The sequence below is a fragment of the Periplaneta americana genome, chromosome 2 (genome assembly GCF_040183065.1).
Source record: "Periplaneta americana isolate PAMFEO1 chromosome 2, P.americana_PAMFEO1_priV1, whole genome shotgun sequence".
NCBI classification, from domain to species: Eukaryota; Metazoa; Arthropoda; class Insecta; order Blattodea; family Blattidae; genus Periplaneta; species Periplaneta americana.
In genome coordinates, this window is record NC_091118.1 from 196,512,504 (window position 1) to 196,538,926 (window position 26,423).

Here is a 26,423-nt window from a genome sequence, read left to right on the forward strand (position 1 = left end):
TATTAGCAGGGAACGGATTTATATGGACTAAAAATATATGAAATATGTAAATATATATGTAGTTATTTTTACCAAAATATGGAATTAAATATGGATTTTTACCAAAATATGGAATTAAATATGGACTTAAAATTATAAAAAAATGACTATGTACGTTAAATATTGGTACATTTTAATCAAACTAAACAAAAAATATAATGGACGTACCTTATCTTCCAATGTAGTTTCAACAAAACACAATTTTTATTGTCTGTTACCATAACAATAGGTTACAAACCTTTCTTTCAAGTGCTGAAAAGTGAATCTTCTTCTATTGTCTCTGAGGATAGATTTATACTGACTAAAAGAGCGTTCGACGTCACAAGAAGTAACTGGTACATAATTCAATTTCACAATGTCTGCTGGGGATAAGTCCAAGTTAATCTTCACTGTTGATTCACCACTCATCACAGCAACAACCTTTTGTAGTTCTTCATATCCAGGGTTTTTTGAAAGTACAGTGTCCACCTTAGCTCTTACTGCATCTGCAACTTTACCTCTACCACGATTCAGTTGTTCCACAGTACTATTTATAATTTCAAAACTTTCAGATAGTGAAAGGTGCCTATTTTGGAGACTTTTGAGCGTTTTTATGATGCATGAAAATGTATGCTGAATGTGAGCTAAGTCATTCTTCACACTTATGTCACAGGTAACTGTTTTCGCAGTATCAATTGAGACTGCATCTTCAGAGTCCAATGCAAGGAGAACATTGTTAATAGAGTCTATATGTTCTGCATAATATTCAACTGCTTCTAGCCATGTACCCCATCTAGTTAAAATTGGCTTTGGTGGCAATGGAATTTCAGGGTACATTTCTTTCAACACGTTAACTCTACTGGGAGCTTTGAGAAATACTTTTTTCACTGATGAAATCAACAAATCTACTTTAGGGAAATTGTCTCTGACCACTTCTGCCACACGATGAAATGCATGCGCCACACAAGTAAAATGAGTCAATTTAGGATATACAACAGATAATGCTTGTCCAGCTTTGACCATATAAGGGGCAGCATCGCTAATAAAGAATAACACATTATCGTACATAATACCCTTTGGCCACAGGATACCCATAGCTTCGTTGAACAGTTTAACTATAGTTTTGTTATTGCACTTTTCTAGAACATCACAATGTAAAAGAATTCGTTCAGAATATTGTTCACTTAACAAACCGATAACTACATTACCAACAAGTCTACCTTCTTTGTCGGGAGTCTCATCAATGGAAACCCAAATTGAACTATCTTTAATTTCATCTCTTATCTTCTGTATTGTCTCATCGTAGATGGATGGAGCATACGTCTTCCTAAGTGTTGACTCATCCGGGATTGTATGTTGAGTATATTTTTCAAGGAATTCCCTGAAGACCTTATTCTTTAGTTTGTAGAGAGGAATATCAGCAGAGATGAGAGAACGGCACAGGTCGATGTTAAACTCAGATCTTACATTCGATGTTGTTGGTTGTGTTAAAAACAATTGTCTCTGCTTGGAATTTAGTTGTTTGTTGGCCTGATGTTTACTAGTTGTAATGTGTTGTTGCACCAGGAACTTTTGTGTAGATGATACTGCACACTGACACAAATTACAAAATAATATTTTATTGTCAGTTGATAAACCATCTTCTTTAAATTCTGAAATGTAACTTGTTAGTTTTGATTTTAAATTGACTGAATGACGTGCTTTTGGCATATTTACCGTCTTTATAGTATGATTTACAAAACTGAACCTATGTGTACTCTGACTGGCATTTAACTGTTGAGCTGCACAACTGAAGTCTGTTAAAAATTTTAAATTAAATTAATACAGTTTTGTAACTTACTTTCCCATTGTTGATAGGACTGCTAATTTTCAAATAACTCTGATGTTAAAGGGATTACTGAACATGTGTTTAAATCTCTATTGTTGAAATGTATTTTTAAAAGTTAATGGAATTTTGTTTTGTTTTATTGTTAAACCTAATATAATATGGACTGTTTTATATGAAATATGGAAAATATATGGAAATTAACGAAAATATGTACTAAACTCTAAAATATGGAAAAATATGGAAAATAAAAGTAGGATTTTTCAACCCTACACATTGTGAAACATAAAGATAATGCAAAATATAAATTATATTAGCTTTATAAGTAAATATGTATTTACATATAAATCCTTTCCCTGCTTATTAGCTATAAATTTGCCGTTTGAAACTATTAGGACCTACATGACGTTTTGGACAATTAGGCTATTTACGCTTGAATTAAGAGAAATTACACGGATACCTTCCTTTCCCTCTTACTCCAAAATTCCAACCTTGTGAACACAAAATCAATGGATAAAATTCTGAACAAGGATACTTTCTTTCCCTCTTACTCCAAAATTCCAACCTTGTGCACAAAAAAATAAATTGGCACTAAAAACTTCCTTTTCGTATGCATGACGATGCGTATTCGACATACACAGAGGAATTACTTTTTTTTTATTTTTAAATAATTGTTAGCGAGGTATCCGTATACTGAAATTTTCCAAAATAAATTATTGGCACCGAAATGTGTCTTTTCGTAAGCTAGATGATGAGCATTCTACAAACACATACAAATCTGCTCTTTTTAGTAGCCTATTTCAAGATAATTGTCAGTGAGGTATCCGCATACTGAAATTTTCCCAATTATTATCAATAATATGAAATAACCACTGTATAAATTACGTTAAAAATTATGTGGAATTATGTAAACACGTATAACTCATGTTGAATTGTGAGGTTAAATCTAACCAGGTAGCCTGCTTTTCTCTTAGAGAACTTCCGTTAGTACTTTTATTTTCTAATATGGATGCAGAATTGCTGACGAGATCTGAAAGAATTCCCACTTCGAACTGTGAGAAGTTGGGTGCTCTTTTCTTTTTTTCTTCCATGATTATTGAAACTTGTTATTTGAAAACTGCGAGGATGTTTGAAACAGTCCGACAAACAAAAACGAAGCGATAATTGACAGAGTACGTTCGTTCGCTGTTTTATACGCGGTAACCTAGCGCTCAGATGTTTCTTCTGAAGTGAGCGTACCGTCAGCTGACGGTACTGAGTTGATAGAGGGAAAATGTCGGTGCACCGCACCTGTAACTTGATCATTGTCAAGAATTGACCATGTTTCCGTGATTGCTGATAAACGGGCTAGATGATCGAGAATGGTGCACACGGTCATAGGACTCGTAATTTTGATTGGGATTCGTATTTAACTGTGAATTTCTCAGTTCCTGCATCGCGTTGTTTGACTACAACATGAATAACGAATGCTCAAGGAACTCTGCATGCAGGTGCAATATAAATTTCACTTCCAGTCAGAGATAGTAATAAAATACATGAATAAAAACTTGACATTCATCCCCGGGACGCAACGAACACGAGATATTGGGCCAGAAAACAGATTCAGATTTAAACCGAAGAATTTGTATAAATCACAGAAAGAGCAAAGGTACATTTCAATTTAAGGAATCAAGCCAAGAAATTATGTCACGTCAGGGCAAAACATGTGTTAGCGAACGAATCACGCGACAGACATCGTAATCTCGCGAGGCAAGACCATTATTATTCACACAGCACTCCGACATTACACTGACTCATACCACAAAGCAATATAACTTTCTAGTTCGCTAGCTCGACTCAGTCCATGTGATTACAAAAGACCTTCCTAAGAAAAACAAATAATGCTTACGTGTGTTTCCACCCACTGACGTCAATATTGAAGGACTGAATATATTCGCTATAAACGTCATGAGGTTCACATCAAGGTCAAATATAGAAGAAATAATAATAATAATAATAATAATAATAATAATAATAATAATAATAATAATAATGTTAGGAGAATATGTTGGGAGAAAATCCACAAACGAATAGGGAAAACATGGGAATTCTACTGGAAGCAAGTAAAGAGATAGGTTTGCAAGTAAATCCCGAAAAGACAAAGTATATGATTATGTCTCGTGACGAAAATATTGTACGAAATGGAAATATAAAAATTGGAAATTTATCTTTTGAGGAACATCGGTTAAGGGTGTTTGAGAATAAGGTGCTTAGGAAAATATTTGGGGCTAAGAGGGATGAAGTTACAGGAGAATGGAGAAAGTTACACAACACAGAACTGCACGCATTGTATTCTTCACCTGACATAATTAGGAACATTAAATCCAGACGTTTGATATGAGCAGGGCATGTAGCACGTATGGGCGCATCCAGAAATGCATATAGAGTATTAGTTGAGAGGCCGGAGGGAAAAAGACCTTTAGGGAGACCGAGACGTAGATGGGAAGATATTAAAATGGATTTGAGGGAGGTGGGATATGATAGAGAATGTATTAATCTTGCTCAGGATAGGGACCAATGGAGGGCTTATGTGAGGGCGGCAATGAACCTCCGGGTTCCTTGAAAGCCAGTAAGTAATAATAATAATAATAATAATAATAATAATAATAATAATAATAATAATAATAATAATTCAACTGCAGAGTTCAATCAGCATTATTGAGGAATAAGTCGTGACCTATTTTAATCGATTTTTATCGAGACAGAAAATCCATGAATCTCGTAAAGGGTCGTTCACATGATACGGAATGTCTCGAAATGGCATTTGTTCGAATGGATTTCTTGCGGACATCAGTGCACACGCGGTTCGATTTTTTTCCCCGTATATAACTTAAATTTCATTATGCACGGGAACACTGCTGTCCGCACAAAATGAATTCGAATAAATGCCTTTTAGAGAAATTCCGGCCCGGTTGCCTGGATGACAACTCAGCATCCAACCATATGAGCTACGCCATTACACAGTCTAATGTTTTCCTATTAGACACCTAACGGAAGTATGTCACAAACAATAGCCAATATTTTCAAAACGAGGGATCATTGGCCACCCATACCAGGTATGACTTTAAACAGTACGTCTTGTACTTTCATGTCACAAAATCTTATTTAATTCGGTGATATACAGAGCGTGTCCTCTCCTTGTGACTACAAATAAGTAATAATAATAATAAAAAAATTCATTTTGGCCAGAAAGTGGAGTTGGGACGTTCAAGTCACAGGTTCAATTGTACAGACAAAAGCAACATAACCATCGGCTGTGATATGTATCCAGTTGAACTTGGCTTTAAAGCATTTTAAATTACGTGTTATGCTCAGTCATTCTTAGAAAAAAAGTGTTCACGAATAACCATATAGTGCAAATGAATGTTAATTGTAAGATGTTGGTTAATGTAATTTTATATTTTAATTTTGAGATAGTTCTTTCGTTCTTTTAAATGTGTAAACAGTGATTTACTGTAACCTGAATGTGCCTTAAGTAAGACAAAAATGTTCGTAAATTGAACCTTTTATAACAGAAGATAAATCATTTGACTGGAAATTGTAACAACAGACACATTAGTGCAAAATAATTATTCATTTTTTAGATTCTATTAGCCTTGAATTATCTCCCCCCCCCCACAGAATTCTCTGTCAATAGTGAAGTTAAAACTATCACTTTATTCATTTCCAAAACTAGTTCTCATTTAACAAAACTACGTATTTCTTGCGAATACACACATAGAGTGCGTAAACATTTCAGTACAACCGAATCTCAAGTATAGGAAAAGTCGACTGCCCCTTCTCTTTGTTTACAGTATAAACATCCGCATGTGAGATGACGTTTACATGTTTCCCGTGTAATAGTGCTCTAACTTTCAACTTTTATTTTGGTTGATCACGTAAATTTGTCACTCCCGCAAGAGTACGTGTCATTCTTCAAATCATCGTTATTTTAATATAGGTAAATGACGTAATGATCTAGCAGTTACAACTCGCAATTTACATAGCAGGCAGAACATCCGTCAAGTCCATTTCTACCGACCTCCTGCACTTGCATACAACTTTTCAAATAGTTGGAATATATGTTCTACGTGTGCTCAAACTTCTGGAAAACACAGAAGACGGAGTTTGTTGCTGAATGACATGACAACCTTGAGTGCAAGAGTGGAGTTCTCATTTCCCTTACCCATTTCGCGAGAGAGGTGTGGGAGTGAGTGATTCACAGCTCCGCACGTGTGCACCTGCAAACTTTCTCTAGGCAACCCCGCATCACACTTGCGACGGAGAAGTGGCCGGATAGGCACGGCGAACGGGAAGGTTAGATTTGCTTGATGAGCACTGCATTTAAAAGCAGCTACGGTTTCAAATTTCACTCCAGTAAGACGTCCGGATCCAATTTCAAATATACAATTACAAACTAAGAGAAAAATAGAATTCTAGCAGAGCGAAGAAACCTTCGCGAGGTCAGTTTTAAACATAAACTTGAAATTGTCTCCGGTGGCTTAGTGGTTACGAGACTAGTGATTCGATACCAAGTGATACTAAGTCTAGTAAGCCTGGGTTCAAAACTGGTCAAGGACAATGCACATTTAAGACACGACAACAATTCTTTGCACGGTTTCATTCTCAAAGAAAGTGAAGCCAAGGGCTCCATGTCATATATTTCTCTGCTTAGCTAACACATGTTTTTGTGAAACGTATTAAGGCAACAGATGTCACTACAGGACGTCTCGTGACATAAGAGACCAACTTAAAGCGCGCACAAAGTGGGAAACAGGGTACACATTTCTACGGAGGGCACTAAAAGTCACTACATGCTACGTATTCAAGGTCAAACTGTTTCGAAATCGAAAACGGCTGTATTGTTTAGTCAACTGTCTGAAGACAAGTTTGAATCTCATAAGTGACACCAATAAGGCATAACTTATGAGGCAACTAAGCCAGGAGATAATGGAGTAAGGTGGCCAGTTCCTAACCCCCTCCATTGCATACATCGCTGACTAGCTTACATATTGCATTAATCAGACTTCAGATGCATACAAACAATTCTTCTGACACACATCGTCAAGTGAGATGTACTGACTAAAATTTATGATAGCGGTGGTAATAAAACTGTATGATAATTATGATGATTAACAAATCTATATGTAGAGAATTATGGTAGTGATAATGGTGATAGATGGTCCTTATAAAATACAACCGTCTATAATGATAATGGCGACGGCAGAAGTTGTATTCATAATGATGGCGACTTTAAATATAGGGTGTAAACGATACAAACTGCCAAAAAAGACGTGCTAGAGCACAAACATCTGGAGAAAAGAGTCACATAATTCTTTTCTGTAACTGCTATTGTCTTCCCAGAAAAGAAAAACAATGTTTTTTGTGAGCCTATTTTTTTCTAATGAGGGTAGTCATTATTTACTTTACCCGATACGTATGCTGGAGCAATCGTTTATACTCTATTGTGTATTGGTATGTGTTGGGCGCAAGGTCATTGGCAGTGGCATTCACCTTCAGTCTAAATACAGTATAACTTGGTTATAGCGACCTCGTTTTGTGCGACACCTCGCCTATAACGTCAAATATTCTGTGGTCCCGACTAATTCCCCATAAGACATATGCTTTCCTACCTTGCTTAATACGACAAACGCATATGCGTCTACCTCGCATATAACGTCATTTTCAACCTCAGTTTGGAATAAGATTTTCTAAGAACCAAAGTATTTTAAGAAATATTTTGTTGAAATCTGACCCTGACAAATTCTTTACAGTCTCCTTCTGTCATAGACCTCTGGAATGCAGGCGGATTCCCCACCCCATTGTAACCTGCCCGAATTCATGCGGTATTATATCAGTTTCGACAGGAAGTTTTCACTAAGTGCACGCATTTTAACGCAGTATGGCCACTAAAAGTGAGTGACGCTTTAGAAGTCATTAGAATTATGAACATGTTCTATGAAGCTAGGAAAGGGAGCAGTGAAATTGCAACTGAAATTATGAACATAGAACGTAATTTAGCCCTAGAAAGTGTGCATTGGGCAAGTAGAAGACAACAGAGTAAAATGACTGATTACTTCACTTCTAAGTAAAGTAGTTTGGTGAGTACTGAACAAACTGTTTTAATACAGAATACTGTATTTATAATTGTAGGTCTACGTGCATTTTATTATGTTCATTGTAGGCTTAAAAGTTAATACATTTAATCTAAAATAAGTCTAATTAATTTTGTTATTTTTCATTTTCCACCTCACTAGATTGATAAAGTTGAATCTCGGTTACTACTACACTCGTTTATAACAACATAATTTTTAAGGTCGTTATAACCAAGTTCAACTTTATAAACAAATATTAGACTACAATCAATCTTAAAAACATCATATTTTACAAATTAAAAATGAAATTATAAGAAATAATTAAATATCACTAGACAATTTCTTCAGCAGACGCTATGTACTGTCTATATAATTTTGGCAGTTTATTTAGTTTACACCCTGTATAAATATATAAATAAACGGCAATGCAAATATATTAACTGATATTTGTACTAGCGGTATCTTACGTAAGTAGCAATCTGCTAGTTTTTCTAGTTGCATTTCAATAACTCTATAATATATGCGTACCCTATAAACGGCAATGCAAATATATTAACTGATATTACCTGCAGAAGCAAGTGACTGTTTCATCCACATCCAGAACAAGGTCACTGTTGATGGTCGTGTATTTCACCACTTTGCGGCTGTTCATGAAGGGGAACATCGTTCCTGTTCACTTCTTAGAATTCTTAATCTACTTATAGAGAAGTTGAGGCTCTTCTTACATCAGGATTATTTTCTATTTTAATATAACATTCAAGTGGTCTGCCGAATATAAAATATAAAAATCAAACTCTGCCACCCTGCAAACAATTCTAGATACGTTTTATAATGTTACAATTCAGTCAAGGGTTATAAAAAAGAGCTCGTTTTGCTTGGTAAAACAAACGCTACTTTGTATTTTATTTTACTAAGTAAATATGCAACATTCTGTTGAAAAAATAAATCCTGCAGTATTACATCAACACTAGTTTTTTTTTTAATTAAAAACAAAACATAAGGCTTTTGGCGTCGATCCACAACTCACAACTAAATGAATATCAATTAGAATCAGATATTTTCACAGCAGTTTACCCAACAGGTTAAAGATACAGCTGGTCGCATTTACATTTTATCTGAACAGTGGAATGTGGCTGAGATTGTCTAAAATGGCATTAAAAATTAAATCATTTCGTTTCAAACATTTTCTAATGAACACTAATACGGCTAGACTTTCATCCTATTGCATTATCTCAGTTTCATATTAAAAAGCATATAGGTCTATAGTCGCATATTAATAGGTAATAAAAGCTACGGGCTTTTGCATATATTTTCAAATACATAATGCATTTAATCTTGTAACAAACTGATTCCGTAAATATACGATACATATCTATGTATTTTTGTTGAACAGGCCGGAAAATTTAAACACCGACAGACACACATCACTGTAAATTTCACTGTTTATTTTAAAGCAAAAGATTTACTTTCATATCAATGTCGCGAAAGTATACGATTATGCTGTGTTTAGACTATAAGAATTTATTTAAAAAAGAAGTCAATGAGTCAAATAATTAACATTTTATTAAAGTTGCCAATACAGATACGACTAAATTTTCCACGTGCCACATGAAACGTTATGTGAAGTATTGGGAAAGAAAGGTATTTGTTACCTGCGGTAAAAGTAATTGTAGATCTCCAGAATTCGTCACAAAACATCGAGATAAGTCTTAATAATAGTTATTTATGTTATTTGTGTGTAAAGTGGTACTTTTTTGTACGACTGGAAATACACGCCACACACACAGGTCCCATATATAATTTTATTACCACAACAAAAAGATAAATTTTCTAGAAGAATTTAATCTACTCTCATAATAAAAACATACTATTCTACGATGTCCAAAGAGAACAGAATCTTTAGTAGTTACAGTACGCCATGGATCGACTTTTAAGATTAATAGTAACAGTATTCAGCGCTGTGAATAAAGCCTTTGTTTAGGTTGCTAAGGACGCTGAACGAAAGACCAGTTTAGATACTAGTAATGAATAAAGAATGTTTATAACGCTGGAGTACAAAAAATATACAGGGTGGCCCACTTAACTCTTTCACCTCCGATACCGTGTGAAATATTTCAGATATACACAAACCGACAATTACAATTTAAATTACAACGAAGGGGACACCTGATACACGTAATGTATTTTGTGCGAGATCGTGCGAATTTGCTTGATTTCCGCACAAAACCAATCCGCGGAAAGTCTAAAATTCCACATTCAATATTCCCAACCTAACACACATAACAATTTTCCTCTTCTTACCGCTTAAGTGACGTATTGATTTTACTGCTTTAGGCTTCTAACATATTATTTTTAGAGACGTTCAATATAGTAATAATTATAAATTGGAAACTTACCACTGCAATTTCACCTAAATTGCACTGTCAATTATTGTTTTTAAATATTTGCAAAAATTAAGTAAACTCTACAACTCCACTAAAGTTACTGCATTCGTGATGCAAGTAACATTAAGGAAGCCGTGAAAAAATCAACAAGATTCCAGACTCATCATAGACTGGGGGGGAAAAAAAGACAGACGTATATCACGGCCTGCAGGAGCATAGTAAACACAGAAAACATTTTAAAGCAACAATGTTGAAGATAGATATTTTTGTTTTGCAAATTTGCCGTCATTGAACAGAAACCAAGATGGAGATTTCATTGCAACTAATTAGAAATTCCTCTTTCAGGTATGTAATAAACGATCTTCGCACAAAATAATGTACGATACACGAGCGGTATGTTTTCTTTCAATTCTCGGAAATTAAAAAAAGCTCAACTACGTTTCGCTTTTTCAAACTTTTCCTCGAACATGAAAACTTCAACATACCGCTCTTGTAACGCATATTACATTTTGTACATGAAATAATTTTCAAGGTATTAGAGTCAACTTTTTCTTTTAATGGGAACCAACTATGTTTTGTATTGCTAATGTTGCGTTAGCACTATCTAATAACAACTGGCTACTTTACAGACTGTTTGAATATCACTGGTAAGAGTAAACATAAACAATGTCTGACGCACACTTCCTTGTGCCTAGTTCATAATGTTGACGTAAATGAAGATCGAACACACCCATAGTACTGTACACTACCCAATACAACCCTTATTTTTTCAGTTTTGTGCTGGCCAATTTAACAATAAGACATTGGCGAGAAATCTGATTGCACACCAGAGATTTTGTTTTTTGAGAATAGTTGTTTATTTCTCAGTGTACACTAATTTTATGTATCACTACACCATGTGCAATATTTCCATAACATTAAAATGTACAGTACATTGTGATTGTGATTTAATTGACGAACAACTGTAACCAGAATTGTCCTCCTCCTGTTCGATCCTTGGTCAGACATTGCTTATGTTTACTCTTACCGGTGATATTCAGTCAGTCAGTAAAGTAGCCAGTTGTTATTAGACAAAGCTAACGCATCATTTGCAATACAAAACATAGTTGGTTTCCATTTAATAACAGAAAATTGACTCAAATATCTTGAAAATTATTTTATGTGTAATAATACATTACCTGTATCAGATGTCCCATTCGATGTAATTTAACTTACATAATTGTCGGTTTCTTTATATCTGAAATATTTCACACGCTATTGGAGGTGAAAGAGTTAAGTGGGCCACCCTGTATAACAGTGATCGCCAAAAGCTGTGTCGCGACACATGCTCCTGCCTTCACTCAAGCGTAACCATGGCATCATACCCCCACTCTCTGTTTACAGCCTTCACTTCGATATAAGACAAGACATTTATCAGCAGCGGACGTACACATGTAATGTTACAAGTGTGTAGGATAATATGTTTCGATGTCTTTTCCAAAACAGAAAACAGATAATATGTAAAAACTTAATTTTAAGGAGCATGGGAGCAAAAGTATTTCTTTTGTGCAGATGGTAAAAATATGAGATACTTAATGTGTTGTAAAACTTTAAATGAAGTATAAAAGAACAATGTACGTTGTTACAAAGACTACCACGCCTTACTTGTAAATTGAATATTTTATTAATAAACGAACAATAAAAAGTATCGGCTTCTATGTCTTAATCGGGGTAAAATACTTCGACTTTTTTTTTTTAATATGTAGTGTAATTTAGAACTTCGTGGCCAGCCTGGTACGTTTTTCTAATTTCAAAAATATCTGCTGATGTAGGTCTAAAATACACATTCTTTTTATGGTAAATAAGAAAATATATTTTATTTTATTAATAATACAAAAATAATGAATAGGAGAATAACGTTTAACACGGAAAAAAGTGCTTGTAGTTAGTAAGTAGAAGAATATTGTATTGTTTTTATTTTTTGGTCACAGTCCGTCTCTGCACTGTTATTCACTGCATTACCTGAGGAGATACCCACTCCAACCCTCTCCCTGCGATAGTGGTGTGCGGGTTGCATTTCTATTACGTCAAAATTTCGTGGTGTTCGGCAACCACTGAAGTATATTATAATCGTGCGGTTTTTAGAGTTTCTTTTTCAGTAAACTGCATTCCACATACAAGACCGACCTTACACCTTACGAAATATCCAGAATGTAGAGTACTGAATTAATAAATTCGACAAGCAACGACTGCAAGATAAAGTAACATCTAATACGTACAAAATTCCATAAATTACATTTTTACATTTCTGTATGCTACGAATTTCTCCTAAAGTCACAGCAAGCCAATACCAAGCTCTCGACAACTTTCTATTTCTTCCTCCTCAACCGAGTATCTAAGAAATGGCCGTCGTAAAACAGTGCTAACCCTAAAAATGTTCAAAACAAATACAGACCAAGAGAAGCGATAAAAGAATATTACGCTTGAATGCGATTTTTGCACCCCTAACAAAAGCACAAGAAGCAAAAAAGAAAAATAAAAACAGAAGAGAGAGGCGTTCCCGTTTCCAAACATGCACAGACACAGACTGACTGAAGTGTTGCTGGATTCCTTCTGGTGCATGAATGTTAACACGTTTACCAGGATAATCGCATTAGCGTAGGCAGCTAACCAATCGGAGCACGGAAGCCACGCAACTGGGTGACTCTGACCCGATAAATGTAAATCTGGCTTCGTGGATAAAATTCCTACGCTTTTATATTTCCATACTGACGAACACGACGGTGCGATGCAAGTGTCACATGACATATAAAATGTTGGCAAGCTCCAAGTCGAGAATATGCACACAGGAACGTAGATGTAGGCATCGAACAGGAAAACAGTAATTAAATGCAACAACTTCCATGCCATCTTGAATTATCTGAATTGATTATTTACTATGTAATGCTTTCCAGATCTCTTCTCGTGGTACTGAGTCGAAAGCTGCCTGTAGATTTAAAAAGGCCAAGTATGCTGATTTTCCATGTCCAATCCACTTATGAACAGTAATCTCACTAGAGGTTTTGATTTTATCGAAAAATCTGCGAGTGGAACACGCCATTTTCAGTTCACTATCTATGCGGGAAATAAATGACGATCGCAAAGCATGTTTTATAGTACCGTAAAGAATTTGCAGTTTTAAATGTTGGCAAACAAAGAAAAACAGGAGAAAGTAGATCTATATAAAGATTAGAAGAAAAAATAAAGTACACTAATACAATAAATTAGTTGCTAAAATTCTATTCCACTAATGTTAGCTGCACCAAAACGTTTGAACGAAGTTGTCATTTTCAGTTGACTATCTATGCGGAAAACGACGATCGCAAAGCATGTTTTAGAGTACCGCAAAGGATTTTCAGTTTGAAATGTTGGGAAAAAAGAAACAAATGCTAGGGAAATGATAAAAACAAACAAATGCTAGGAAAGTGATGAAAACAAACAAATGCTAGGGAAGTGATAAAAACAAACAAATGCTAGGGAAGTGATAAAATTGTGGCGACAAACAGACATGAATGGTTGAAACACGTCCTTCCGTACCGTTCTATTGGTCAAAAGTAGAATGACGTAGTAAAAGTGTGACAGTTCTTAATAATATGAATAATTTCAAGGGAAAAATTGTTCCGGGACCGGGTATCGATCCCGGGACCTCTGGTTGAACGTACCAGCGCTCTACCACTGAGCTACCCGGGAACTCCACCCGACACCGTCTCAACTTTTCCCTTTATATCCACACAACTCGCGTGGGCTGACGAAACGCCAGAGACCCACAACGAGTGCACACAATCTCTGTGTGACTTGGAATTGTGGTTTTCTGTTAACGAACACAGTAACGTATATATTATGCAAATCTAGTCTTTCAGGTGAAGCTCCCTGTAAAGCAGATATGAATAATTTCAAGGGAAAAATTGTTCGTATCTGCTTTACAGGGAGCTTCACCTGAAAGACTAGATTTGCATAGTTCTTAATAATTCTCAAAGCAAATATGTGATCTGGAGCTTGCTTTCCAGGTCTAAAACCTGCTTGTTCCTCTTCCTCAACATACTTCCTCAATGTACCATTAAAACTTATAATAATAATTAAATCTACTTTCCAGAAAAGAGAGGCATAATACGACTTAAGGATAAGAGATAGGAATCATATATAATGAAAAAAGGAATTAAACAAGGAGCTAGTTTAAGCCCTTTGTTATTAAATATTTATGGATGAAGACCTGTAAAGCTAGAACAAAGAGATCTGTGGTTGGATGCGAAACCTAAGACCGGTATATTGCCAAGCTCTAGTTTATGCTGATGATATAGTATTAATTGCAGATTCAGAACCAGCTACAACAGATGGTGACAGAATGGGTAAAAACACTAAGGGAAAAGGAAAAGAGGGATGACAGTGAACTACAAAAAGAGTCAAATCATGACGGTGGCTAGGACAGATAATCAGGTGAAAGAGATTAAGATAAAATGCGATGGACACAAATTAACACACGTGGAAAGCTATGAGTATTTTTGGGAACAACGGCACATCAAACAGGCAAATTACAAGGAGAAGTACGAAAAAGAGTACAGAAAGCCACGAATGCATATTATGCCTTAAGTAGATTTATCTTTGGGAAAGAATAGGTGGATAAGAGAACCAAGACTAGAATATTGGACAGTGACCAAGAATGAGACAAATATGGTTAATACAGTACAAATGAAATGTTTAAGAATAAAAGCAAGGAAGACACGTAGAGGTCGGGTTAGGAATGAGAGAATTCGAGAGGAACTATTATTGTCATCTATGAGTAAGAGGATTGAAGACAGGCAAATTTCCTGGTTTGGACATATTATGCGGTTGGATGTAGATAGTAAATTAGGTCAGTTTATGGAAAAGAAACCATTAGGGCAGAAGATACCAGTTGAAAGACAAGAACTACTTGGGAAGAAGGGATTAAACTAGTTCCAGCGAACAGAGGAAAGACCGTAAGCCAACTTGGCAGATTAGCAAGAGACAGAACGGAATTCAAAAAGTGGGATCGAGGGAGTCCCCTAACGCTGCGATAGTGGTATAACAGAGAAGAAGAAGAAGAAGAAGAAGAAGAAGAAGACGAAGAAGAAGAAGATTTACTAGCCGCAGCGAATGCGAAAGCAACACTTGCCGCAATTATAACAATAATTTACTTACAATTATGGCTTTCAGAGAACCGCAGGTTCATTGCCGCTCTCACAAAAGCCATCCATTGGACCCTATCCCGAGCAAGACTAATCTAGTCCCTACCATCATATCCCATCTCCTTCAAATCCATTTTAATATTTTCCTCCCATCTACGTCTCGGCCTCCCCAAAGGTTTTTATCCTCAGGTCTCCCGACTAACACTCAGCAGACATTTCTGGATTTACCCATGTGTGCTACATTCCCTGTCTATCTCAAACGTCTGGATTTAATATTGATTAACAACAGATACAATACAAAGGTAACAACTATAGTTTGGAACAAAATTAGAGGAGCCTTTTGTTATAAAGGGCTATTCATAAGTCCGTGAAACATTTTGAAGTTTAATAATAAATAAAGTACGCAACAGATCATGGTAACTGATATGGCGTTAGAGAGAGAAACTCTCAAAAAAATTTTAATAAGAAAAGCTCGCGCTTAGTTGCAATGATTTATCGCTAGGTGGCAGTAGTTATGAATAGTGGCAAAATGGCGTTTACTAAATGTAAGCAATCGTTTTGTGTGTTGGAATAATGCAAGGACCGCGTTAAAAATTTGAAGTAGACGGTTTCGCTGACTTGCTCAGCTTTAGCGACGCAGCAACTTTTCATGTCTCCGGAAAAGTTAAAGTAAAAGTTAATCGGCACAATGTGCGCATATGAGGGACTGAAAATCCCCGCGCAGTTCTAGAGCATGTGCGAAACTCACCTTAGGTGAGAAGGTGTATGGACCATTTTTCTTTGTAGAGCCCACAGTCACTAGGATAATTTACTTGGACATGTTATAAAATTGCTGATGCCTCAGCTTAATGACAGCAATGACTGCATCTTTCAGCAAAATGGATGTCCATGTCACTATCACAGCAACGTGCGAGAGTATTTCAATCAAAATTTTCAACAGAGATGGATCGGATGCACAGGACGAGAAGATGACGCGTTAATGAAGTGGCCACCACGATCACCGGATTTAACTCCATTACTTTTCTTATGGGGATATTGTTTATGTGTCTCCGCTGATCTCCAGGAACTTCGCCACCGAATTACAGCTGGCGTGGTTCTGGTGAACCGTGACATGCTAGAGCGTGTATGAGACGAGATGAATTACCACATGGATGTATACTGTATTAACAAAGATGGACACATTGAGAATCTGTGAGGTAGGTAACAAAACTTGGAGAGTTTCTCTTTATTTCAGTGTAAAATAATTTGTTATCCATTGTGTAGTTTAGTAGATATGAATTTTTAAAAACGTTTCACGGACTTAGGAATAGCCCTGTATAAACTTTTCACACAAGGCGATAAGTTGCAAGAAATATTAATAGGTACCAGTTTATAGCCAAATGCGTATACTGTGAATCTCAGTTTTATTACGTACTGGCTTTCCTCCCTGCGTAAACTCTACTTTCTGAGTGTTTGGTACCAAATTTCAAGAAAATCTTTTATTTCTGAAGACATATGACGCACAAGCAAAGAAATGAGGCTGAACTCTTGACACTGGCCGGTTGACATGTGTTGACTTCAGTCCAGCACAATTGTCTCAGTAATGGACGTTCCAGGAAGAGCGGCAGAGCGGCAGTCAATACGCTGCTTGTTCTCAGGATAAATGTTTACATCAAGGAAACAGCATCACGCAACGTATCGATCTCATGACGAGATACCTGCGAGATGGCCGGCCGCCACGCATCCAGCTGAACACTGCTATTCCATTTGTATAATTAACTCGTAATTACCTAGTCCAAAATAATTTGCATTGCAACACATTAACCTATCTACAATAATTCATTACGTGGTGATGATTTAAAATTCTGTCACAAGTTGAAGGTTCGTCTGACTCCTAAATCACACCTACAATTCGCGGAAAAAAAAGTATGAGCCGACTCTAGGTGATTAGAAACGTGAAGTCCTACGGCGCGGTTCACACGTGTAAACGAACTATACTATACACTTGAAGGCATTGTTGTGAGGTTTGTTCATTGAAAGTCGTCCGTCTACAACAGTGATGTCAACTGATGCCCATAGGAGCAAACGCGCGCTTTAGAGCCCAGGAGAGCCTGAGCGCTTACAGCGGATAGGAAAGAGACAGACGAAAGTGGCAGTATATGCCGCTTGGTCGAGCTATATACAGGGATGGCCAGCACTGATTCAATAGATAAAGGGAAGAGAACTTATTAAAACTGTTTCTAAGTTAATTTTTAGATTTGCCTGAGAAGTATAAGTGCATTATAAGAATGTAAGTTTTAATTTTAATGCTCATTTTTCACAAGTCTGATTTTTTTATTCAAAAGACATATATTTTCTCAACTTTTCGTATAGAAAAGTGAAATTTTTTATTTCGTAGCCTTACAGAATGTTTTCGTAAATCTAATATATCGTATATACGTATTACTGAAGATAGTGTATTGAAAATTTTGAAAATATTCGCATGGAAATTGTTTGTAAGGAAATGAATTAACAAAGCAATTACTGTTACATCATAAGCCCATGTGTTGTAAAAATGTCAGCTCTATAGCTTCAGCAGATTTCAAGAAAATAATTTAATATTCTGATGATAGGAAGTTGCTCACAAATATCACCTTAAAAGCATAATGCGATAAGAGTTTTGTTATGTAATATTAGTTACACTTAAAACAGATACAGTACCTAGGTAACTTTGCTTTGTATTGTAATATTGTTTTGATTAGTTTATTGATTACTTTTGTAAGGCTAAAGATACCATCAATATAAATTCCAACTTATCATGTCATACTCAATCTCTTTCTTTGGAATATCACTCTCTTTATGAATGATGTGTTTCATCCATTTAATACAGTATAATATTATACTACTATGGAATTTATGTGAATATTCCTTCTTAACTCTCTATTATGTTATTAAGACTTAAAACACAAGTGCAATATTAAGAAATCAGTGTTAGCACTTTTGTTTCACAGACAATATAGATAATATTAAACAGAAAGAAGCCATATAAAAATAACGACATAAAATTTCACGTTCCGTTTGAAGTTTGTGCACCACTGTTTTCTTAATCCAACAGGTTGCTTATTCATATACACAACCCTTCCTCTTTCCATACTTAGCGCTTGCTGCCCGCGCACGACGTCAAGGTCAGAAAAATGCGCTTGCTTTGACATCACTGAGATAGGCTAATCAATCTTAAGAGATGTGTGTAGCGTAGGAGTAACGTATCTGCCTCTTGGTAGTGTAAAATTTCTTTTATATTTTAATTTTAACTGATTTATTTCAAATGTCAAATGATATTTGTTAATAAATTTCGTTCTGCCTGTCGTGTAAAAATATTATTGCCCATCACCAGTGTATATTAATAGGCTAGACCTCGCGTGTATAAACAAAAATAACAGTTAAGTGTTCGCGTAGGCTTCCGCGGCTGGTGTACATGGTGTGTGGATAAGCTTCAAGGCTTCTACCGCGTTGTCTTGGTGTTATTGGCTGACGTTTCGACCGCTGTGTTGTGGCCATCTTACTCCCCCCATCGAGACTACTATATATATAAGAGCTGGCAGACTATTTCCTTATCCAACAACTGCTCTGAAGATGGCCACAACACAGCGGTCGAAACGTCAGCCACCAACACCAAAACAACGCGGTAGAAGCCCTGAAGCTTATCCACACACCAAAAATAACAGTTGTTTCACATCCTAAAAAGAGGAAACGATCAAATATAAATAAACAAATATATCAACAAAAACGCCTATGGTAGGGACTAGTATCTCGTCCACAAACAATCTGCGTAAACAACTGCCCTCATTCTGCACAGGAAGCCAGAAGATACGCGGGACCTCACTAGAGTTCAGAAGATGATGCACACCACATCAAAACTACTCAATTGAAGTAAAATACCAATATAATTTGCAGTGAAGTAGTTACTACTTAAATTACTTAGTAGTTCTTCAGTGATATGTAAGTGTTCAGAGACTGCAATCAATAATGAAGGAGAAGAAAAGATAAATATTAGATAATTGAAGGATGGTGAGACCATAATCGTACCTATCTTTAAGAAGGGGGACAAGACTAACTGTAATAACTTTAGAGGAATATCACTTTTGTTGGCGTCGTACAAAATTTTGTCCAATATTCTTTTGAGAAGATTAACTCCTTATGTAGATGAAATTATTGGGGATCATCTGTGTGGTTTTAGGCGTAATAGATCAACTATTGATAAGATATTTTCCATTCGACAGATAATGGAGAAAAAATGGGAGTATAAGGGTACAGTGCATCAGTTATTCATAGATTTCAAAAAGGCATATGACTCGGTTAAGACAGAAGTTTTATATGATATTCTTATTGAATTTGGTATTCCCAAGAAACTAGTTCGATTAATTAAAATGTGTCTCAGTGAAACGTACAGCAGAGTCCGTATAGGTCAATTTCTGTCAGATGCGTTTCCAATTCACTGTGGGCTAAAGCAAGGAGATGCACTATCACCTTTACTTTTTAACTTTGCTCTAGAGTATGCCATTAGGAAAGTCCAGGATAACAGAGAGGGTTTGGAATTAAACGGGTTATATCAGCTGCTTATCTATGCGGATGACGTGAATATGTTAGGAGAAAATCCAGAAACGATTAGGGAAAACACGAGAATTTTACTTGAAGTAAGTAAAGAGATAGGTTTGGAAGTAAATCCCGAAAAGACAAAGTATATGATTATGTCTTGTGACGAGAATATTGTACGAAATGGAAATATAAAAATTGGAAATTTATCTTTTGAAGAGGTGGAAAAATTTAAAAACCTGGGAGCAACAGTAAGAAATATAAATGATACTCGGGAGGAAATAAAACACAAAATAAAAATGGGAAATGCCTGTTATTATTCGGTATAGAAGCTTTTATCATCCATTCTGCTGTCAAAAAATCTGAAAGTTAGAATTTATAAAACAGTTATATTACCGGTTGTTCTGTATGGTTGTGAAACTTAAGACTCTCACTTTGAGAGAGGAACATAGGTTAAGGGTGTTTGAGAATAAGGTGCTTAGGAAAATATTTGGGGCTAAGAGGGATAAAGTTACAGGAGAATGGAGAAAGTTACACAACACAGAACTGCATGCATTGTATTCTTCACCTGACATAATTAAGAACAATAAATCCAGACGTTTGAGATGGGCAGGATATGTAGCACGTATGGGCGAATCCAGAAATGCATATAGATTGTTAGTTGGGAGGCCGGAGGGAAAAATACCTTTGGGGAGGCCGAGACGTAGGTGAGAAGATAATATTAAAATGGATTTGAGGGAGGTGGGGTATGATGATAGAGACTGGATTAATCTTGCTCAGGATAGGGACCAATGGCGAGCTTATGTGAGGGCGGAAATGAACCTCCGGGTTCCTTAAAAGCCAGTAAGTATTATTATTATTATTATTATTATTATTATTATTATTATTATTATTATTACTGCTGACAGCAGAGAGGAATTACACATCACAGCCATCTCTAAAACAATAAAAGTTTAACGAGATAACTGGTATGGACATATATCACAGATGTCCTGTGACAGGTTAACTTAAAGATTATTTGCTTACAGACGTAAAGGGAAGTGAGATCTTGGAAGGTCGAAAAAGCGAAGGAAAGACCAGCTCACCTGAGGTGGAACAGGCCAGAAGCCTAATCCTCGACAGAATTTGATGATGATTGTTATTACTACTACACTAGAACCTCACTTATACTTTATTTACTGCACTTCTTTGCTTTTAGTAAAATATGTTTACACGCTAAATTTTTAAGGCATCGATCTTTCTTCACTGAAATGTGTCTCAATTATAGCTCCCCCCCCCCCCAATTTGTATGTCATATGTTTCAGTTCCCACATGCGAAATTCACTCATTCATAAGTCAGGCCTATCTTTTTTGTTTGATTTGAAAGGGAAAGGATTAAGTATGACATCCATTGTAGATTTTTCTGTTCGTTTGAAACGACACTCACAAGTCACATGTTCTTTACATTTCTTTTGATAAACGCTACTGATTTAGTTGCTGACAGCGGCACTGCACCGCCACGCAGAAGATAAGCCATCAATCATTTCCACTGGCAAAGTTTGAAGAGCGGCTCGGGCCTACAAGGTAATAATGAACACGTGTCTTTTCTGTCCTCTCGTGCCCTGTCTTCTTTCCTGCCGAGTCTTTTTCTCACGCGGATATTATCAACTAACGGTCTTACTAATAAACCGTGAAGGCCTATAGTTTTTATACGAGACTTATGCAGAGTTGAGACAGAAAACGTTACTAATAAACCATGCATAAGCGATGGATGTATAACAGTCTGTAACTATACAATGGCAATTGCTTTGCAGTAGTTATATACACGAAACCCCTTGTTTAAGCGTTGTATTTAGAGAAAAAATGGCCGCCCCTCTAACAGCTGTTCGTATCGACTGTCATTTTATGATGATGGTTGCCTTGTAACCAAAGAAGAACAAACCAAAGAGCAGAGAATAATTAGAATAATATTGCTGTAGTTTATACTCTTTGACCAAAATATAGTGTGGTAATCGATTAGAGCCAGTTGTACTATCGATACTTAACACGCCACACTAGAGCGCTCTACCGGATGCAATACAGAACCTCAGATATTCTATTACCTTTCGTAACGAAGTAATGACGAAACTATGACGTAGCTGTGTAACAGTTACACAGTTATACACGACGTATGTAGTGATTATTAGTAAGGAATTTACACACGACTTATAAACGAGCTACTCATTGTATAAGACAGTTAAACGTCTGTATATAGAGTTTTTATTAGTAAGACCGTAACGGTCTTAACTAATAAACCGTGTATAATTTTTATACGAGACTTATGCAGAGTTGAGACAGAAAACGTTACTAATAAACCGTGAATAAGCTATGGACGTATAAACAGGCTGTAACTATACAATTGCAATTGCTTTGCAGTAGTTATAGGCTATACACGAAACCCCTTGTTTAAGCGTTGTATATAGAGAAAAAATGGCCGCCCCTCTAACAGCTGTTCGTATCGACTGTCATTTTATGATGATGGCTGCCTTGTAAACACAGAAGAACAAACCAAAGAGCACAGAATAATTAGAGTAATATTGTTGTACCTTGTACTCTTTGACCAGAATATAATGTGGTAATCGATCAGAGCCAGTTGTACTATCGATACTTAACATGGCACACTAGAGCGCTCTACCGGATGCAATAGAGAATCTCAGATATTCTATTACCTTTCGTAATGAAGTAATGACGTAGCTGTGTAACAGTTGTACTGTTATACACGACGTATGTAGTGATTATTAGTAAGGAATTTACAGACGACGTATAAACGAGCTACTCATTGTATAAGTATAAGACAGTTAAACATCTATATACAGAGTTTTTATTAGTAAGACCGTAATTCTTTTACGAGTTTATACAGAGTGTAACAGGACTTAACGAACAAACTTTTGAGGAGATTCACAAGATTTCACAGAGAGAGATTTGTTTTTAAATAACATATGCTTGACAATACGTCCTTCAGAAGGCATGCAACCGAAAAGTCAGACCTCCGAGATCCGTATGCAGCCTTTTTGCAGTTTCTTTGCTAGATTCAGTTCTTGATACAGATTTACGTTTCATTCTTTGTTAATGTTGTAAGTGTGGAATATACATAGAAGTCCAAAACGCTAAGTAATTCTTGTTTACTTATGAATGGAAAAAAATTCCTTCCGGCACCGGAAATTGAACCCAGGACCCATCAGCTTAGCGCGCTGAGTGTTCTATCATCTGAGCTATGCCGAGACCCGATCCACAGTGTCAAAATATCTACGTGATGACTGCACAAAGTCCTCTAATAAGATTATATAAACTCGTGTATATATACAGAGTGTTTCAGAAATACTTTGACAAACCTTGGTAGCATGTTCCTTACACAAAAACATATAAATATGTCCGAAAATCCTTAGTTTTTTAGTTATTAACGAAATGACATAATGAATCATCTGTTAGATGCCAGCTTGGTAGCAAGTGTTTCAACTTTAATCAATTCAGAAAATCATAACAAATGTTCAAAATGTTCTCCTCTTGCTTCCACATACGCATGTACTCATCGGATCATGGACTCCTTGGCAACACATAGCCATCTAGGATACAATGGCTGGTCGGCCTCAGTAGCATAGTTGGTATAGCGCTGACCTTCTATGCTCGAGGTTGGGGGTTCAATCCCGGCCCAAGTCGGTAGCATTTAAGTGTGTTTAAATGCGACAGGCTCATGTCAGTAGATTTACTGGCATGTAAAAGAACTCCTGCGCGACAAAATTCCGGCACACCGGAGACGCTGATATAACCTCTGCAGTTGCGAGTGTCGTTAAATAAACCATAATTTATATACAATGGGTGCATCAGCAGGCATATCGATAATATCATTCGATTAATTATTATCGGCCACAAACTTAAGTTGTTGGATTATACCTCGAAACTCGTTGAACGTAAACTTTCATTGTTATGAGTTTCTGAATTGATTAAAGTTGCAACACTTGCTACCAAGCTGGCAATATGTAACAGATGTTTCATTATGTTCTGTCATTAATAATTAAAAAAAAAAAAACTAAGAATTTTCGGACATATGTTTATATGAACTTTTTTTCTTGTTTTGGTATGAGGAACATGCCCTCAATGTTTGTCAAAGTATTTCTGAAACACCCTGTATATATACTAGTAGTCGGGAAGTACCGGAACTTCGAGTGGCAACGCCATGCTCTATAGGCAACTTCTCTGCCTTGTCCGTGTGGTATATGACCTACTCCCCAGGAGTATAGACTCAGTGCGAACCTTTGTTGCAGATGGCATATAACCATTTACACAACACGGCCTTCAAAGTACGCCCCCTGGGCAATGACACACTTCTACCAGCGTTTATACCACTTCTCCAAACATTCCTGTAGCCCATCTTTGGTCACTTCCCGCAGAGCGATCCTCGCATGAATTTTCACCTCTTCGGCTAACGCAAACCGCCGTCCCTTGAGTAGGGATTTACTTACTTACTTATTGGCTTTTAAGGAACCCGGAGGTTCATTGCCGCCCTCACATAAGCCCGCCATTGGTCCCTGTCCTGAGCAAGATTAATCCACTCTCTACCATCACATCCCACCTCCCTCAAATCCATTTTAATATTATCTTCCCATCTACGTCTCGGCCTCCCCAAGTCTTTTCCCCGCTGGCCTCCCAACTTACACACTATATGGATTTCTGGATTCGCACATGCGTGCTACATGCCCTGCCCATCTCAAACGTCTGGATTTAATGTTCCTAATTATGTCAGGTGAAGGATACAATGCGTGCAGCTCTGCGTTGTGTAACTTTCTCCATTCTCCTGTAACTTCATCCCTCTTAGCCCCAAATATTTTCCTAAGAACCTTATTCTCAAAAACCCTCAATCTCTGTTCCTCTCTCAAAGTGAAAGTCCAAGTTTCACAGCCATACAGAACAACCGGTAATGTAACTGTTTTATGAATTCTAATTTTCAGATTTTTTGACAGCAGACTAGATTCCCATTCCGAGGCTTATTGTTAAGGGTTCGTAACAAGCTGTTTTTTTACGGTGATGGGTTGTTAGCCCTTCGCCCAACCCCCAAGCTGGAGGACCACCCCTTATCGGCTGTCCACGACTGCTTATTCAATATATTCGCAGCTACCCTCCATATCTGGAGGCCGTCTCCTCTATCCGCAACCTGAGGACGCGCCATGCCGTGGTGATAGGGACCCACAATACATGGTGAGTAGGGATTTGACCTTTGGAAATGCGTAGAAAACTGCTGGAGCAAGATCTGGAGAATATGGTGGCTGTGGATGGACAGGTATTTTGTGTTGTGCGAGGAATTCGCTCACCAAGAGCGACCGATGTGCTGGGGCATTGTCATGATGGAAAAACCAATTCTGTCCTTTCCGCAAGTTGGGTCTTCTTCGTCGAAATGCATCACGAAGACGCTGAAGAATTGCAACATACGCCTCCTTACTGACAGTTCGATCTTCAGGAATAAACTTGGAAATGTACGAGACCCTGGATATCGAAGAACACTTCAAGCATTACTTTCCCCTTTGACCGGTCGACACGGAATCTCTTTTGCCGTGGTGAGCTGGGAGATTTCCACATTGAAAACTGCCGCTTTGGCTGCGGGTCGCAAAGGAAACACCATGTCTCGTCACCTGTGATCACTCTGTGCAAGAGAGTTGGATCCTGGTCAATCAGGTCTCCACTAACCAGTTGCCGCTCTTCCCGCTGCTTATCTGTTAGGCTTCTTGGAACAGCGTGCTCACATACACGTTGCATTTTCAAATCATTGTGGAGAATGGACTGCACAGAACCATGTGAAATGCCTAACAAAGTAGCCACATCATCTACAAATCGTTGAAAGACGGCCACTTGTGAAGCGCTTGTGCCACTCATACACTCGGGTCCGAGACAATGCTTGGCGAATGAGTGCCAAAGTCTCAGTAAATGTTTTACCGAGTTTAACACAATAGTAATATGCGTGACAAGAGCGGTATGTTGAAGTTTTCATGTTCGAGGAAAAGTTTGAAAAAGCGAAACGTAGTTAAGCTTTTTTAATTTCCGAGAATTTAAAGAAAACATACCGCTCGTGTATCGTACATTATTTTGTGCGAAGATCGTTTATTACATACCTGAAAGAGGAATTTCTAATCAGTTGCAATGAAATCTCCATCTTGGTTTCTGTTCAATGACGGCAAATTTGCAAAACAAAAATATCTATCTTCAGCATTGTTGCTTTAAAATGTTTTCTGTGTTTACTATACTCCAGCAGGTCGTGATATACGTCTTTTTTTTTTCCCAGTCTATAAATGCGAACTTAAAACAAACGGTAAGGTTATGTAATGGTTTATTTTTCATTTTAATATTTAACAATATTATTTAT

General features: G+C 36.8%; 1 protein-coding gene across 3 annotated transcripts in view; it reads right to left on the minus strand.

The window, feature by feature from the left end:
- Mob2 (MOB kinase activator 2) overlaps nt 1-26,423 on the minus strand; it is a 446,746-nt gene that overhangs the window by 377,776 nt on the left and 42,547 nt on the right. Inside the window, exons 1-2 of one of the 3 annotated variants that reach the window (XM_069819271.1) lie at nt 9,609-10,047; nt 8,523-8,721 (exon numbers count right to left, since the gene is read on the minus strand). The exons of the other annotated variants lie outside the window; for them this stretch is intronic. Coding sequence (XP_069675372.1) covers nt 8,523-8,620 — 98 coding nt within the window. The 5' untranslated portion in view covers nt 8,621-8,721; nt 9,609-10,047. Of the gene's footprint in view, nt 1-8,522; nt 8,722-9,608; nt 10,048-26,423 lie in introns of those variants that run through there. 3 annotated transcript variants of the gene reach the window in all.